The 16,292-nt window shown below is 43.2% G+C and overlaps 1 protein-coding gene across 1 annotated transcript in view; it reads left to right on the top strand.

Moving 5' to 3' along the window:
• Positions 1 to 509: 509 nt before the first annotated feature.
• The window catches only part of LOC309973045 (protein-glutamine gamma-glutamyltransferase E-like), a gene marked incomplete at both ends in the record, with an annotated part of 29,251 nt that continues 13,468 nt past the window's right edge, over positions 510 to 16,292 (top strand). Inside the window, 5 exons of the mRNA XM_082856964.1 lie at positions 510 to 555; positions 1,163 to 1,281; positions 2,675 to 2,803; positions 6,002 to 6,179; positions 6,283 to 6,418. Of these exons, the coding sequence (XP_082713090.1) occupies positions 510 to 555; positions 1,163 to 1,281; positions 2,675 to 2,803; positions 6,002 to 6,179; positions 6,283 to 6,418 (608 nt within the window). The remainder of the gene's footprint in view (positions 556 to 1,162; positions 1,282 to 2,674; positions 2,804 to 6,001; positions 6,180 to 6,282; positions 6,419 to 16,292) is intronic.

Genomic DNA, 16,292 nt, shown 5'->3' with positions numbered 1-16,292 from the left:
ATCTGAGTAGACGTTGGGGCTGTGCATCCGAGGGATGGTGGTGCTGGTGGCCCCGGGCTTTAGCCCAGCTCTACCATTGACTTGGTGTGACCTTGAGCAAGTTTCGGCCTGTCTCTGAGTCTGAGGGTCACGGTCTTCACATCAAGAGGGATTTGGCCCACGTGGTCTCTCCAGCTGCTTCCAGCGCCATAACACAATGCTTCATTGTATGATGTCTCCCAAAGGGTCCCGGCAGTTATATTGGAATCTGGTTTCTCCCCACAGTCTGGCCAACACTACTTGGTTTCCATTGTCCTATGCCTTCTTTTACAGGGCCTTACCCCTCAGAGTCGGCCAAGACAAAGGCTGTGTTTCCACTCTCCAACAGGATAAGTGGCACTGGCTGGGGTGCACAACTTCTGAACAACAAGGACAATGTTCTGAGCATCTCCATCCTCAGTCCTGCCGATGCACCCATAGGAAGATACACGCTGAGCATTGAGATCTCCTATGAGGGCAATGACTCCACTATGAAAGTTGGAACATTCATACTGCTCTTTAACCCCTGGTTGCAAGGTAGGCACCTAGCCACCCACACTCCCAGCCATCAGCCAAGCGATGCCCATGGAAAGAAGACGGGGGGAATGATTTTCATGGGCTCAGGTTTGATTAGGGAATGTTTCTGGAATATGGAAACAGCACAGAAGCTAGAAGTCAGAAGCCAGGGGTTTGAGTCCAGCTCTGCCACTTAACCAGCTTTGTGTGTCTGGCAGTCACTCTACCCTTCTAAGCATCAAATTCCTCACCATTAAATGGACATCCTGCTATTTCTGGAGCTATTGCAGGGATCTCATGGGCTTTTGAAAACTGTATAGTACGGTGTAATGACCACAGCACAATTCTGCAGTGTGGAGATAGCTTGTGCCTGAAGAAGCAAGTGTTTCATTCCCAAGGGTCTCATTTTCAGATTCTCAGGTCATCCCAGCTTCTTTTTCAAGCTCATAGTTCCCATAATATGAGGTGGAAGCATTATAGCCCAAGGCTTCACTCCTCAGTGGAGGTTGGGTGAAGGGTTGCAGGTGGGGCTTGCTCCAGCCCCCAGGAGGATACTCAGGACTGAGAGGACGACTGGTCTCTATAGTCCTCTCTATAACCCCTAATATCTGCTTTTTGTGTCAAACAGCCGATAGTGTCTTTATGAGTAACCATGATGAGAGAGAGGAGTATGTTCAGGAAGATGCTGGCGTCATCTTCGTGGGAAGAACAAGTTACATTAGCGTGATTGGCTGGAACTATGGACAGGTAAAAAGATCATAAAGCCTGGTGGTAATGTCCCTATTATACCCAAGAAGCTCAGCCGCTGGCCCCACAGATAGGTGGAAGTTCCCAAATCTGTCCATTCGCCTGCCTTCTCTTCATTCATCCATTCAGAAGGCATTTACTGATGACCTACTATGTGCCAGGCCCCAAGCTGCACACTATGGATACAGGAGATGGATAAGACAGATTTCCTGTCTTTGAGGAGGTCACAATCTAGTGGGCAAAACAGACACGTAACTAAACTGATGTAATGAAGTGTTATTGGTACCATGATGCACAAATGAGGATAAGGCCCAGTAGAGACACTTGGGACAATAATGTAGTTTCTGTTATTCATTCTAGGTAAGAATGTGAGGAAGCTTCCTTGGCGTGTGCATTCGACCTTTCAAAGGTCCTTCATTAGTATGACATCTGAGTCCACAGAGTTCCCAGGTTTGCTCAGCCTGAAAAACATCCAGGGATTCCCTCCACCTTTTCTTTTCTCCAGTAGACAAATGAAGACATTACAATGAAGTGCCTTGGGTGGGGTACCTTGCATGTCCAGCAGGGGGTGGACAGGTGCATTCTCTGCCATGTCCAGACCCCATTCTGTAGTCAACCAGAGCACATCTGCCGTATATTTTATATGTTGAGTTTTATATGTTGGGTTCTGTGTTAAATTTCATTCAAAAAGAAAGTGGGATGGGGTGGGTAAGGGCATAAGGTGCACCCGGGGATGGAAGGGAAGATATTTTTGAAGGGCGAGATCTGGGTAAGCCTCTCTTAGAAAAGAACTTTTGATCAGAAACCTGAAGGAGGCAAAGGAGCCAGATAGATCTCTTGGGGAAGAGCACTGGAGGTACAAGGAACTGCACATACAAAGACCCTAAGGCAAGAAAGAGCTTGGCCTTCTCCATTTGAGAAGCAATGACAAAAATAAGTCTTATTTTGTGAAAATGTCTTCAAATTCCAATTTAATGAGACATTTTATCTTTTTAATCAGTTTCCCCAAAGTCTGAGTAATATGCTCAAGATCAATGTCAGATCTAGATGGAAACTTTGAGATGAGCTCAGTCTGATACCCTGTTATAAAGATGGACAAATTGAGGCCCAGACAGGCCAAGTGATTGCTCTCAAGTTCATAACAGTGAGGGAGTGCCACTAACTTTAGGGGCCTCAGTTCAAGGCCTTGTGTATAGCGAGAGCTCTGGATGAGTTTGCAGGGTTAAAGCCCAAGTTGGGTGGTTGTTCCTCAGATTCTCTCAGCTCTGGAGGCTGTAGAGTAGAAGGATCTGGGCAGAGCCCGTGGTTCTTACCAGGGTAGCCCCCGTGCCTTCAATAAGCTGATACTATTTGTCATTTCTTTCATCGTAACATATGGTCCCATTTTGAACAGTTTGAAGAAGGCATTCTGAACATTTGCCTCTCTCTGCTGGATAATAGTCTGAATTTTCACCGTGACCCTGCTACTGATGTGGCCCGCAGAGACGATCCCCAGTATATTGGCCGGGTGCTGAGTGCAATGGTGAGTGATGAGAAAACCATAATAACTAGTTATTCCTGTATATCAAACCCAGCTATGGGTTAGGCACAACCACTTAGAGCGTTGGTTGACATCTCACAAAATGTAGTTGTGGCTGTTACCATCCCCATTTCGCACGCGTGGAGCCTCTACATTAAAGAACATTCCTGAGACACACAGCGAGTGAGTGGCAAAGGCAGAACTGGACCCAGGCTGCCTGGCTCCAAAGCCCTTTCCACTGTATTGCGAGGCCTTCCTCCAGTGACGAAGGATTTGGTCTTTGGGTGTCTGCCAGGACCAGAAGGAGGCAAAGCTGAGAATTTGCTCCATCCCTGGGGCTCCTGGGAAAGGGGGTAAGCTCCTGAGTGAGCCTGAAGCGTTAACCTCCTTTGCTCTGACTCATCCCATCCTCAGCACAGAGGGCTCCAGTGCCAGTGGGGAGGGCAGAGGCCAACACAGTCATTGTCTAGATGCGGAAACTGATGCCAGGGGGCTGAAGTGACTCACTCACAGCCTCAGCCTGTGAGTCTGGCCAGAACAAGGCCTCCAGCTGCCCGCCCAGGGCCTCCTTCACTTGTCCAGTCCCTCCACGTGAGAAACCTGTCCCCACTTCCCCAGACACATGTGCACGTGCACTCAGAGGCACACATAAGCTGGATGCTGGAGGAATGCACTGCTCTGTAGTCAGTGTGCAGAGAGCACCTCCATCAGAAAGTATCCAAACAAGGGATAGCCTGCTCAAAAGTTACAAAGTAAAAAGCTAAAAGTCAGAGAGTTCTTGAACTTTAACCCTCTGAAACTAAATGATTACTCAGGAGTGTCTTTACCTTTTTTTTTGATTAACGGACTAGGCATTTCAAGTCTCTTTTGAGTTGGGAGAATATCCAAGCTAACAAGCTAGTTACATGGTTAGAAATTTGAATGACCTTCTGACTGCATGATAGATATCGGGGGTCATCAGACAGCACTTCTTAACCCAAACTTCACAGGACAGCTGTGGGGAGGCCCAGGCAATGTGGAGGTGCTCAGGAAATGGTGGGGACCAAGGCAGCCGGGAAGAGTGCAGAGAGGGAGTGGGGCCTGGGCCCAACCTGGAAAACCAAGTGGCCCAGGAGGGGGTGGATTAAAGCCAACGCCAAGGTCGAGGGAAGCTGGATTCAGGCACTTTAGGAAGTTGAGCCTCCTCAGCTCAGGAGAGGGGAGGGGAGGCAGCTGGCTCCAGTAGCTGCTGACTCACCCCTGCCCTCCAGACAAACCACTTGATCTCAGAGCTGGGTGCCTCAGCGGAACCTCCCCACTCTCTCTCCAGCCCTCCTGGTTGGGCTGGGCCACGAGCGAATTATGGCCTGTGTGGGGCTTTGAAACCTCGGCTTTCAGTCAGAGATGACCCTGCCGATTACCACTTTGGAGGCTGATGCACCTGTGACTCAGGAGATGGGGATGGGCCGTGCAATCTTCCATCTTGAAGGAGCCCCATCTGGCCCCATCCTGCTATTCCAGCCCAGACCATCCTGGAGGGGCTGTGGAGCTCACCCACCACACGGAGGGACCGCGGAGGGCTGGGTCAGCCTGTCCTGGGCAAGGATCCTTCCATTTCCAGACTGTTCGTCCTCATAGGCCTTGCCCTTGTGGCCCCCACTGAGAGAGGGAGCCGTTCTCACTGTAAGGTTGGGATAAATGCTAGTCAAAGTTTCATAAACTCTGAAAACTTGGCTGCTGGAAGACAGCTGAGGAAGTACTTGTTTCTAAAGTTCCCTGTGTTGGAAGGTGAAGAATGAAGGCCCAGAGAGGTGAATCGACTCCCGCGCAAGCAGTCACCCAGCTGACAAGCAGCCAGGCTGGGCTTGCAACTCGGGTTTCTTCTTCTTCTTTTTTTTTTTGTTTTTTATTGGAGTAGGGTTGCTTTACAATGTTATGTTAGTTTCTGCTGTAAGCAAAGTGAATCAGTTAGACGTATACATCTATCCTCTCTTTTTTAGATTTCTTTCCTATTTAGGTCACCACAGAGCATTGAGTAGATCTCCCTGTGTTATACAGTAGGTTCTCATTAGTTATCTATTATTTTACTTTATTTAAAAAAATTTTTTAAATTGGGGTATAGTTGTTTTACAGTGTTGTGTTAGCTTCTACTGTACAGCAAAGTGGAGTTCCCTGTGCGATACAGCGGGTTCTTATTAGTTATCTGTTTTATACATAGTAGTGTATATATGTCAATCCCAATCTCCCAGTTCTACCCACCACCCCCTTTCCCCCCTTGGTAACCATATATTCGTTCTGTACATCTGTGTGTCTAGTTCTGCTTTGCAAATACGTTCATCTGTACCATTTTTCTAGATTGCACATATAGCGATAATATACGATATTTGTTTTTCTCTCAGGTTTCTCCTTTTTCATTCTCTTTTAACTTTTTATCATGGAAAAGTTCAGACTTTCACTAAAGTAGAGGAAAAAGTAAAATGAACTCTTACGTACCCATCACCGGCTTCAGCCATTACCCACTCAAGGCCATTCTTGTTTCATCTCTGTCCCTTCCTCCACAGATTGTTTGATAAATCCCAGACATTATATCATTTCATCCCTAAATATTTCAATATGAGTCTATAAAAGACTAAGACTAAGAAACTCAGATCTTTTGATCGCTAGTCCAGTGCTCTTGTCATACTGCATCGTGGTTGTGTTACTTATACAAGAATCATGCCTTAAGTTGAGGGAATGAATAAATGAATGAATGAATGAAAAGCAACAGTCCATCTTTATTCTTTCCAAGAAGAAGTTAGTTGCTGAAGTTCTAAGGGGATCTGTTTAGAAGACCAGGACACCAAAAGAGAGCTTCAAACCGTGGACTCTCAAGTTAGGCAGCAGCAGCTGCCCATGAGTTCTGGCCAGAAATTGCCTGCAGGCTGATTTTTTGCCCGTCCCTCACCACTGACAAGCCCCGGAGCCTCAGTTTTCCCTGTGAGCAGTGGATGATATGTGAATTAGGGGCAAACATGGCCTGTTAAGGAAAGCACTGTTAAGTTCATATACCGCTTGATACCCCCAGGGGGATCATTGTCACAATTATCATCCAAATCACCCAGAAAGACAGAAAATCCACTTGAAGGAGGCTCCCTGGCTTCCTTCCGTGTCTCCTTATCTTGTCCCCTGAACTCTGCACGTCACTCTCTGTGCTGATTTCTTTGGGGTTTTTTTCCTGCCCAGATCAATGCCAATGATGACTATGGTGTGGTTTCTGGGAACTGGAGTGGTAACTACGTAGGTGGCCAGGACCCGAGGAACTGGAATGGCAGCGTGGAGATCCTCAAGCGGTGGCAAAGTTCTGGCTTCAGGCCAGTCCGATACGGCCAGTGCTGGGTCTTCGCTGGGACCCTCAACACAGGTACTCTGGGTGTGATGTGCCTTTCCTGGGTGGGCAGCAGTGGGGTACCCCAAGATACCACCTCCACTGCACCCCAAGTCCTCAGACTGCCCTTGACTTGCAGCGCTGCGGTGTTTGGGGATTCCCTCCCGAGTTATCACCAACTTCAACTCAGCTCATGACACAGACAAAAACCTCAGCGTGGATGTGTACTATGACCCCAGAGGATGGCCCATGGACAAAGGCAGTGACAGCGTATGGTGAGTGTCTGACCCTTTCTGAGCACCACATCTGAGCAGCTTCTCCCCAGCTCTCCCCAGCTTCTGGGACCCAGCTCCAAACAGGAGTTAGGAGGCAAGTACCATGTCAACATATGGTTTAGAGTGGAAATGCTATCACTTCTTGACCTTTTGGCTAAGATCAAGTGTAAAATGAAAATGCTGAATCTAGCAAGAATCTAGCAAGACCCGAAACAGCTCTTCTCAGAGTTCTGCAAAATCTGATGGTCTACTTTATCTCGCCGCCAGATGAAGGCTGTTATACCAGTGCAAGATATGATTCCTGGGTTCTTCCCTGAATTTGTAGCGCCCACTAGACCCTATGCTACTTTAGAAGATAAACACTGAAACTATTGATTTTCTAGTAATAAATATAGACTTATGTCACTTCAGGCAACCCATATGACTTTTGGGTTTTCTTAGAGAAAAGCGACACATTTTCTCTTATGCATATATACTTGCTGTGTATCATGGTTGATAGAATAACATGTTAGCTTATTCTGGATTCCAACTGAACAAAAAGAAGCTTTCTATGTAACTGGGCATATGTATTTCTAACCATAAATATGCTATGTGCACACGAATCTATCCACACACATATGTATGTAATATATAATAAATGCCAACTGGAAGTAAGTTATCTAAAACTTATAGACATATATTCATAACTTTGTATAGCTGCATATATACATAAAATAGATATTGTTACAGCTATTTAAGATTAAACCATATGCCACGTTATTACCAGATGGCAACTGAAAATAATTATGTCTATATCTGTATATACACATAGATATCTAGGTGTCTATGTATATAAAGTACTACATGCATATGTCAATAATCCATTGTTTGAATCCATTTCAAAGGCTATACACACACATAATCCCTCACATGCATATACTTGTCTAGATAACCTGATAACAGATGCCATCTTATTTCCAGATGTTCAACTTTGAAATGGTCTATAAAAAAATTCTTTATTACTTATTATTCCCAGAATAAGTAGATCCAACTTTACTGAATTGTACTCAGGGTAACTAATAAAGTCAAAGCAATAGTAAAATGAACAGAAAAAGCTTTGAAAACAAATAAACAAACCCCACACCAATAATGGCACTGGGTAGTGTAAGCAGCCCCTCCCCTCTGAAGGGAGGGAGGAGTATGAATTCACTCAAGGTCACATGGATTCTAGGGTTTAATGGGGCAGAGAAAGCTTATTTCAGAGGTTCTTTCTTAACCTGCCCGTACACAACGTTTCTCTCTAGTGGCACGGCTACTTACAGAGAGGTTTTTTTCCCAGCTTCTCATAAATTAAGGTCTTTTCTTCTGCCTGTTTTTTTCTTTTGTTACTGTGTCCAGAATCCCATTGTAACCTGTTCTGATCCTTGGGGCAATGACAGTCCTGACTTTGGCTTCCTTCACAAAAGGAGATGCTTGGTTCAACAAATGACTGATTTGGGGAAGGGGAGGTCCCCTTTGGCGTAACCCTTCTGTGATCATCCTGCACACTAGCAACTGCAGAGAGACCAGAATGCTCAAGGCTCAGTCCCTCCACTGAGAGCATATCTGGTGCTGCTAGGAGATAAGGAGTGGGGAGGCCATTAGTAGAAGCTATTTAGCAATGTGGGATGGTGTGGGGTATGCCAGGTGCGTGATTCAGACAGTAAGCACTGTGGGAACTCAGGGAGGGAGCCATCAAGGAAGACTTCCTGGGAACAGGAAGGTGGGGCCTTTAAGCTGAATTTGTAATTAGTCCTGAGATCTCTTGGTTCCTGGTTCATGCTACCACTCCACATTAGCTTCATAATTCATTCCAAATATAATCACCTTGGGGCAAGTCTGGGCCTGTGGAGACATTCCAGGGTGTCTCCACTGTCATTTCTCTTGGCCTCATTGCAGGGTATTGGGCCCTAAAGCTGTGATTTTTCCTGGGAGTCTCATCCCCCCTCATCAGAACCGTCCTCAGAAAGCAGTGAGAGCTCTGAGTCCCTCCCCACCCTCCTCCCTACCAGCTGTGGGTGGGGAACCTGCACTGGGTGGTGTGCAGACAGGGAATCCTGAGCGCTAGTTCCAGCCCCACTACCATCTGGCTCTAGAACTTGTGAAAGCCACTTCATGTTTCTGGTCCCCAGTTTCCCCAGCAGTGAAATATAAAGGTTGGCCTGAAACTAGATGTTCACTTAAGTCTTTTTAATTATTTTATTTTCTGCAGCTTCAGTTTGCCCCACTTTTTATGTAAGAGCTACCCCTCCCAAGGGAGCTATTGCATCCCTTCAACATGGTTCCCACCGGGGGGTAGTGGGGGAGCTATCCCACGAGTCATTTTCTGCATAGAGTGGGATTCCTAACCTATTATTACAAGGACAGTTTGGGTTTGAACAGAAATCCTTCCAACTGAATCTTTGTATGTTGTAAATGTTAAAAATTTTTAGAACCTTGTCCAGATTTGCTTAAAGTAATAGAATGTAAGGATCAAGTGAGGTTAAGCATCTGAAAGTGCTTAATAATGATAACAGCAGCAACTAATAATTTGCTGAGCGATTGTTGTGTTCCCAGGTAATGTTCTGAGTGCTTGCATGTACTCTTCAGAAACAATGAAGTAGGCACTATTATGAACACCCCATTTTACAGTTGAGGAACCTGAGACACAGAGTCATTCACCCAAGGGCAGGTAACTAGAAAATGGTGGAGCTGGGATTTGAACCCAGGCGGCTTTGTAAACTATGAAGCACCAGAGAGATGCCAAAGAATGTTATCACTATTCCTGACTGATGTTTGAGAATTCAGACCGCTTACTTTGAGATTTTCCAGAAAAGGAGTGGCTGGACACCAACCAGGTGGAAAAGCTGGGTTCTTAGGTTCACACTTAGGCAGCAAACGCAACTTCTCTATGATACTAGATGCTGTCTCAGCAGCTCAGTGGGGAGAAACAATTTGCCCAAAGTCAAACTGAAATAGCATCCAAGTTGGACCTAGGTGTCTGTCAACATGACTCTCCCCAGTCAAAGAACATTAGAGCTGGAAGGGATCTTAGAGAGAGACCTACTCATTTCATAAAGGAGAAAACAGAGGCCCAGGGGGAAGCACCGGTAAACAGCTGGAGACATTCGGACGCTCTAAGTAAATACCTAACTTTACATAAATTCCTTAACTTTTCTGTACCTTTGTTTCCCATCTGTAAAATGAAGGGCTAGGTCGGGGACCTCAAAAATTTCTTCTAGATCCTTCTTTGAATCACATTACAGGATCCAGTGGGGTCCATTTTCTTCTAAGCCATTCTGCTCATGACAGTGGTTGGGCTTAAAAGGCACAAGGCTCTGGAGTTTTCACTTCTTCGGAGTCATGACACTCTGGGGGAAGCTTCTTTAATATGGTTCCCTTCTACACCACTATAAAGGAGGTTTCTGAGACCTGCAACCAAATGATTTGGAACAGTTCGGCCAAGGTTATCTTTACCTTGGCATTTCTGGCTCATTTGCTTATTTCATTCAACTTGATTCCCCAGTTTCTCGAGTCACAGACTTGACTCTATTTGTAGCCTTTTATAGAGCTCCGAGGTGGAAGGCAGATGGAGATTTCCCGGCCCTGTGGTCAGGGAGGTGGCGTCGGTCAGTTCTGGAGATGAGCTGTCAGAACCCATACCCCCCACTCGAGCCCTGGCTCCTAATGCATCTCTCCATGGCCACCAGCCTCCACTAATACTTAGCTAGTCCCCAACGTACCTGGAGTAGCTTGCTCAGACCCACAGCAAGGAAACCAAGGCTGCAAGAGTGTCCAGGTTCCACAACAATTCAATTCAGTGAGCATGGTGTAAGTACTGCATGCCAGACCCTGCACTGGGCACAGGGCACCAAGAGGAGTGAGATACAGGAATCTCGCTAGAGGAGTTCCTAGCTGCATGAGAAGCTGGGTGATTACTGAGCAGAAGTCAAATAACTGAATCATGCAAGATGCAGAGATAGCACAGAGGTAAGGTTGGCACCCTCTGAGTATGTTAGGAAAAGATTTTCTGAAGGAGGTGGTATCTGAACTGCATTTGGAAGGACAAATAGGCAGAATGGGTAGGGATTTGGGTCACTTTCTAGAGAGGGTCTCCTGACCCCGTGAATTCAAAGGTTAGCATAACTCAGTTGCTGTCTCTAGGGGCGGTGGTTTATAAACTTCAAAGGTCGCATTAGAACTGATTTGAGTGGAGGGAGCTGGGAGGGCAGGGAATCTGCATCTTTTTAAATAAATGCCTCAGTCTCTCCTTTTCCTAAACTCCTACTCCTGAAACACTCAAGACAGGAGAAGAGCCCAAGGTTGGGAGGTGGAAAGTATGTGGCACACAACCAGAAACAAACCCGATGGTGCATTTGAAAGGCACATACATCCCAAGTAGCTGTGAGCAAAGTGCTGGCTTTCAAATGATGGAGGGACCAGGATGAACTTGTTATCTGCTTTGTCTTAAATTCCTGCCTTGCAAATAAGTATTCAAACATAGCTACTTACCAATCTATCTTAACCAACCCACCCTTCTCTGGGGCTCTCTGCCAGGAATGAGATGAATGTGAAACGTGGTGTTCTCCCTGTTTCCTCATCCTCTCTTTCTCCTTTCACCCTTCTAGGGTCATCTTCCCACACTCCTCCTACTTTCCTGGGTGAATTCTAACTGATCTTAAGGACCCAATCAAAAAGGCATTTTGTGGGGCTGCCTGGAGATAATTTTTATGATGACTTTTTTTTCACAGTCATAGGAAATCTCAGAAGTATGTAAAGTAGTTTTCTATCCAATCTTTTCTTTATTAGTTGTTGTTTTTATAGAATTGGGATCATACATTTTACAAAGGCATGGGTAAAAGACGGAGCATATGATAGACACATCCTACTTTTCTCCACACCTGGAAACCAACCACTTCATAGTTTTAAATCGTGTGCTTTTGACTAAACATGATATTATGAACATTTTCACAATGTCATTAAATAATCTTCAAAAAATAAGATTTTAAAAGTATCATATTCCATTGAATGGTTAAACCATTATCTCTTTTCCTGCTATAAACTATCTCCTATTCCCTATGTTACCTATCTCCATTTTTTCCTACTGTAAATAACACAGTAACGAGCATTGTTATATGTAAATCTTGAGCATGTCTGTGATTAGTCCCATAAGAAAGATTCCTAGTAATGGTATATGCTGGGTTAAAGGGAATGGACATTTTAAAATCATCTAGTGCTGTAGCCTTCCAGAAATTTTGTAATGACCTATGTTTCTTTATTTTTTTTTTGAATTTTATTTTATTTAATTTTTTATACAGTAGGTTCTTATTAGTTATCTATTTTATACATGTTAGTGTATATATGTCAATCCCAATCTCCCAGTTCATCCCCCCCACCCCACGCCCTGCTAAAGACGCACTAAACATTCTTTTCTTTTCACACACACACACTGTATTTTATTTTTATAAGAGATAAATAAACTGACACCAAGCATTGTAAATGGATGACCACAACAAAAGCAACAATGATTGCAATTACCAAACATGAAACACACTCATACTATGTCATAATATTGACATTCAGTCCAGTAATCCTCCACTGTAACAGCTCCTTTACTTTGCAGTGATAATTGATTTGTACATTTTTTGCCTCTGAGTCCTTGTGAGATTTTTTTTTTATTCAAACAGAAAGTCACAAAAATTATAATCATCCTCATCAGTTCACTCAGTCCCATGTAATTCTTTTTTTTTTTATCTTGATCTCCTGTTTTTGTATCCATTCAGCAAGCCTGTGTCTTTTGGTTGGAGCATTTAATCCATTCACATTTAAGGGGATTATCGATATGTATGTTCCTATGACCATGTTCTTAATGTTTTGGGTTTGTTTTTGTAGGTCCTTTTCTTCTCTTGTGTTTCCCACTTAGAGAAGTTCCTTTAGCATTTGTTGTAGAGCTGGTTTGGTGGTGCTGAATTCTCTTAGCTTTTGCTTGTCTGTAAAGCTTTTGATTTCTCCATGGAATCTGAATGAGATCCTTGCCCAGTGGAGTAATCTTGGTTGTAGGTTCTTCCCTTTCATCACTTGAAGTATATCATGCCACTCCCTTCTGGCTTGTAGAGTTCCTGCTGAGAAATCAGTTGTTAACCTTATGGGAGTTCCCTTGTATGTTTTATGTCATTTTCCCTTGTTGCTTTCAATAATTTTTCTTTGTCTTTAATTTTTGCCAATTTGATTACTATGTGTCTCGGTGTGTTTCTCCTTGGGTTTATCCTGTATGGGACTCACTGAGCTTCCTTGACTTGGGTGGCTATTTCCTTTCCCATGTTAGGGAAGTTTTCGACTATAATCTCTTCAAATATTTTCTCCGGTCCTTTCTCTCTCTCTTCTCCTTCTGGGACCCCTATAATGCGAATGTTGCTGCATTTAATATTGTCTCAGAGGTCTCTTAGGCTGTCTTCATTTCTTTTCATTCTTTTTTCTTTAGTCTGTTTCACAGCAGTGAATTCCACCATTCTGTCTTCCAGGTCACCTATCCGTTCTTCTGCCTCAGTTATTCTGCTATTGATTCCTTCTAGTGTAGTTTTCATTTCAGTTATTGTATTGTTCCTCTCTGTGTGTTTGTTGTTTAATTCTTCTAGATCTTTGTTGTGCGTTTCTTGCATCTTCTCGATCTTTACTTCCATTCTTTTACCAAGGTCCTGGATCATCTTCACTATCATTATTCTGAATTCTTTTTCTTGAAGGTTGCCTATCTCCACTTCATTTAGTTGTTTTTCCGGGGTTTTATCTTGTTCCTTCACCTGGTATATAGCCTTCTGCTTTTTCATCTTGTCTATCTCTCTGTGAATGGGGTTTTTGTTCCACAGGCTGCAGGACTGTGGTTCTTCTTGCTTCTGCTGTCTGCCCTCTGGTGGATGAGGCTATCAAGAGGCTTGATGGGAGGGACTGGTGGTGGGTAGAGCTGACTGTTGCTCTGGTGGGCAGAGCTCAGTAAAACTTTAATGCACTTGACTGTTGATGGGTGGGGCTGGGTTCCCTCCCTGTTGGTTGTTTGGCCTGAGGCCACCCAACACTGGAGCCTACCTGGGCTCTTTGATGGGGCTAATGACAGACTCTGAGAGGGCTCACGCCGAGGTGTACTTCCCAGAATTTCTGCTGCCAGTGTCCTTGTCCCCATGGTGAAACAGAGCCACCCCCTGCCTCTGCAGGGGACTCTCCAACACTAGCAGGTAGGTCTGGGTCAGTCTCCACCGGGGTCACTGCTCCTTCCCCTGGGTCCCGATGTGCACACTACTTTGTGTGTGCCCTCCAAGAGTGGAGTCTCTGTTTCCCCCAGTCCTGTTGAAGTCCTGCAATCAATTCCCACTCGGCTTCAAAGTCTGATTCTCTAGGAATTCCTCCTCCCGTTGCCAGACCCCCAGGTTGGGAAGCCTGACGTGGGGCTCAGAACCTTCACTTCAGTGGGTGGACTTCTGTGCTATAAGTGTTCACCAGTCTATGAGTCACCCACCCACCAGTTATGGGATTTGATTTTACTGTGATTGATTGTGGCCCTCCTACCATTTCATTGTGGCTTCTCCTTTGTCTTTGGATGTGGGGTGTCTTTTTTGGTGAGTTCCAGTGTCTTCCTGTCAATGATTGTCCAGCAGTTAGTTGTGATTCTGGTGTTCTGGCAAGAGGGAGTTTGACCTGTGTTTCTTTACAGTACTGACAGTATGTGCTCTTCCTACTCATATCATTGGTTGGTATTATTTATCATTGTCTGTTTGTTTACCTCTTATGGTCTTATTCCTTCTTTCTTGTTTTGGAGCTGACTTTGTAACTCTCCCCTTGTTCTCTGAAGGATGTAGCAGGGTCACAGTGCACCTGATCAGTACTTAGGGAGCACTTCTAACTCCTGACAACTGTATAGTGTAGAACTCCCAATCTGGTCCCCATAGGAAGCCTTGCAGGTTTCATTTTACAGCATGCAAAACAAAAACAATCTTTTCCTGATTATAAAACACTAAAAAAATAAATTAGTGAGAGTAATAGTAATATAGTTACCCAAAGAAAAACACTAACAACATTTTGAGGTAGATCCTTCCAGACATTTCATTCTGTTTTTGTGCATTGAGTGTTAATTACCCAAATGAGACCAAGTTAAATAGTCTATTTCATAATTTTTAATATCTTTCTTGTCAATAAATTAAAATTTAGAGGGACAGTATAGTTTAGTAGTTAAAAGCATGGACCCTGCAGCCCTCTGCCTGGGTTAAAATCCCACTCTGCCTATTTACTCACTTTGAGACCTTAAACAAGTCACTTAACTTCTTCTCTGTGCCTCAGTTTCTAGAACTGTCAAAAGGAGATAATAATTATTCCTATCTTATATGAGCATTGTGAAGATTAAATGAGCTACTATATAAGACAGAAAACTTAATAATATTCTGTGTTGACACAACTGTATTAGCTATTAGTGTTTATATAATATACATATTTTTAAATATCTATTTATTTTGTAAATATAGAATTACAGAAGTAATAAGTAATTTTCATTATAGAATATGAAAACATTACAGAAATAAATAATGTGCAACTTAGTTCATATGCACCAAAATCTGTCCATGTGCACAATATATACACCAAACAATTATTTAAACTGTGGTTATCTAAGATAATAGAATTATGGGGGACTAACTTTCACTGCTTTTTTTAATGTATAATTTTCTAAATCGAAATAGTTTCATTATATTAATATGTTTTTTATAAACTTATACATATACACACTATTTTGTAATTTTTTTTCTTACTTGGTCATATAAGTTAGACATCTTCCATGTCAGTGCTAGATTAATTTTCCTCATTCTTTTGGACAACTGCACGATATTCTCCTGCATGGCTGTGCCACAATTTATCTGACCAATTCCTTATCGATAAATTTTTCCTCCATTTTTTTTGCTATTACAAACAATGCTTCAGTGAACATCTTTCCATGTACTTCTATGTGCACTAATGTGAGGGTTTTTATAGGAGAAATTCCTAGAAGTGGAACTACTGGCTCAGTGAGTATATAGGTTTTTAAGGGTATTTCAAACTCATTGCCAAATTGCCCTTGACAAATGTCATACCAATTTAAACTCCCACCAGCAGTGTATAACACTGCTTGTTTTCCCACACAATGATGAGTATCACACAACAATGTGTATCATCCTATGCTTTCATCTTTGTCAGTCTAATAAGTGTAATGGTATTTCTTTGTCGTTTTAATTTTCTTTTAATGGTGGTGAAGTTAAAACTATTTCCATATGTTCAGTGATCATTTGTGTTGCTTATGAAAATTGCCTGCTCATTGTCGATTATTGACATGTTTGACTTCCTCTTTTTTGTCTTTTTCTTTAACCTCTTTATTGGAGTATAACTGCTTTACAATGGTGTCTTAGTTTCTGCTTTATAACAAAGTGAATCAACTATACATGGACATATATCCCCATATCTCCTCCCTCTTGCGTCTCCCTCCCATCCTCCCTATCTCACCCCTCTAGGTAATCTTTTGTGTCTTATTGATTTGTAAGTACTTTATAATATTCATTATAGTAAATCTCTGTCTAGTATACATGTTGCATATATTTTCCCTGCTTAATGGATTTTTTTCAACGCTTTTTTCTCTCTTCTTCAAATTGGATAATTTCTACTGATCTGTCTTCAAGTTTGCTGACTCTTCCCTCTGTTTTCTCTATTCTGCTAGTAAGCCATCCATTGAATTATTTAATTCCAGATATTGGTCTTTTTCCCAGTTAAAATTTTCCATTTGGTTCATTTTTTCATATTTTCTATTTTGCTGCTAAGAGGCCCCCTCTTTTCATTTCTTATGATCATATTTTCCTTTATTACACTGAGA

This window comes from Leucopleurus acutus (genome assembly GCF_964270905.1).
Source record: "Leucopleurus acutus genome assembly, chromosome: 16".
Lineage (NCBI taxonomy): Eukaryota > Metazoa > Chordata > Mammalia > Artiodactyla > Delphinidae > Leucopleurus > Leucopleurus acutus.
Note: the sequence above shows the minus strand (reverse complement) of the source record. Positions and strands in the feature narration are given on the sequence as shown.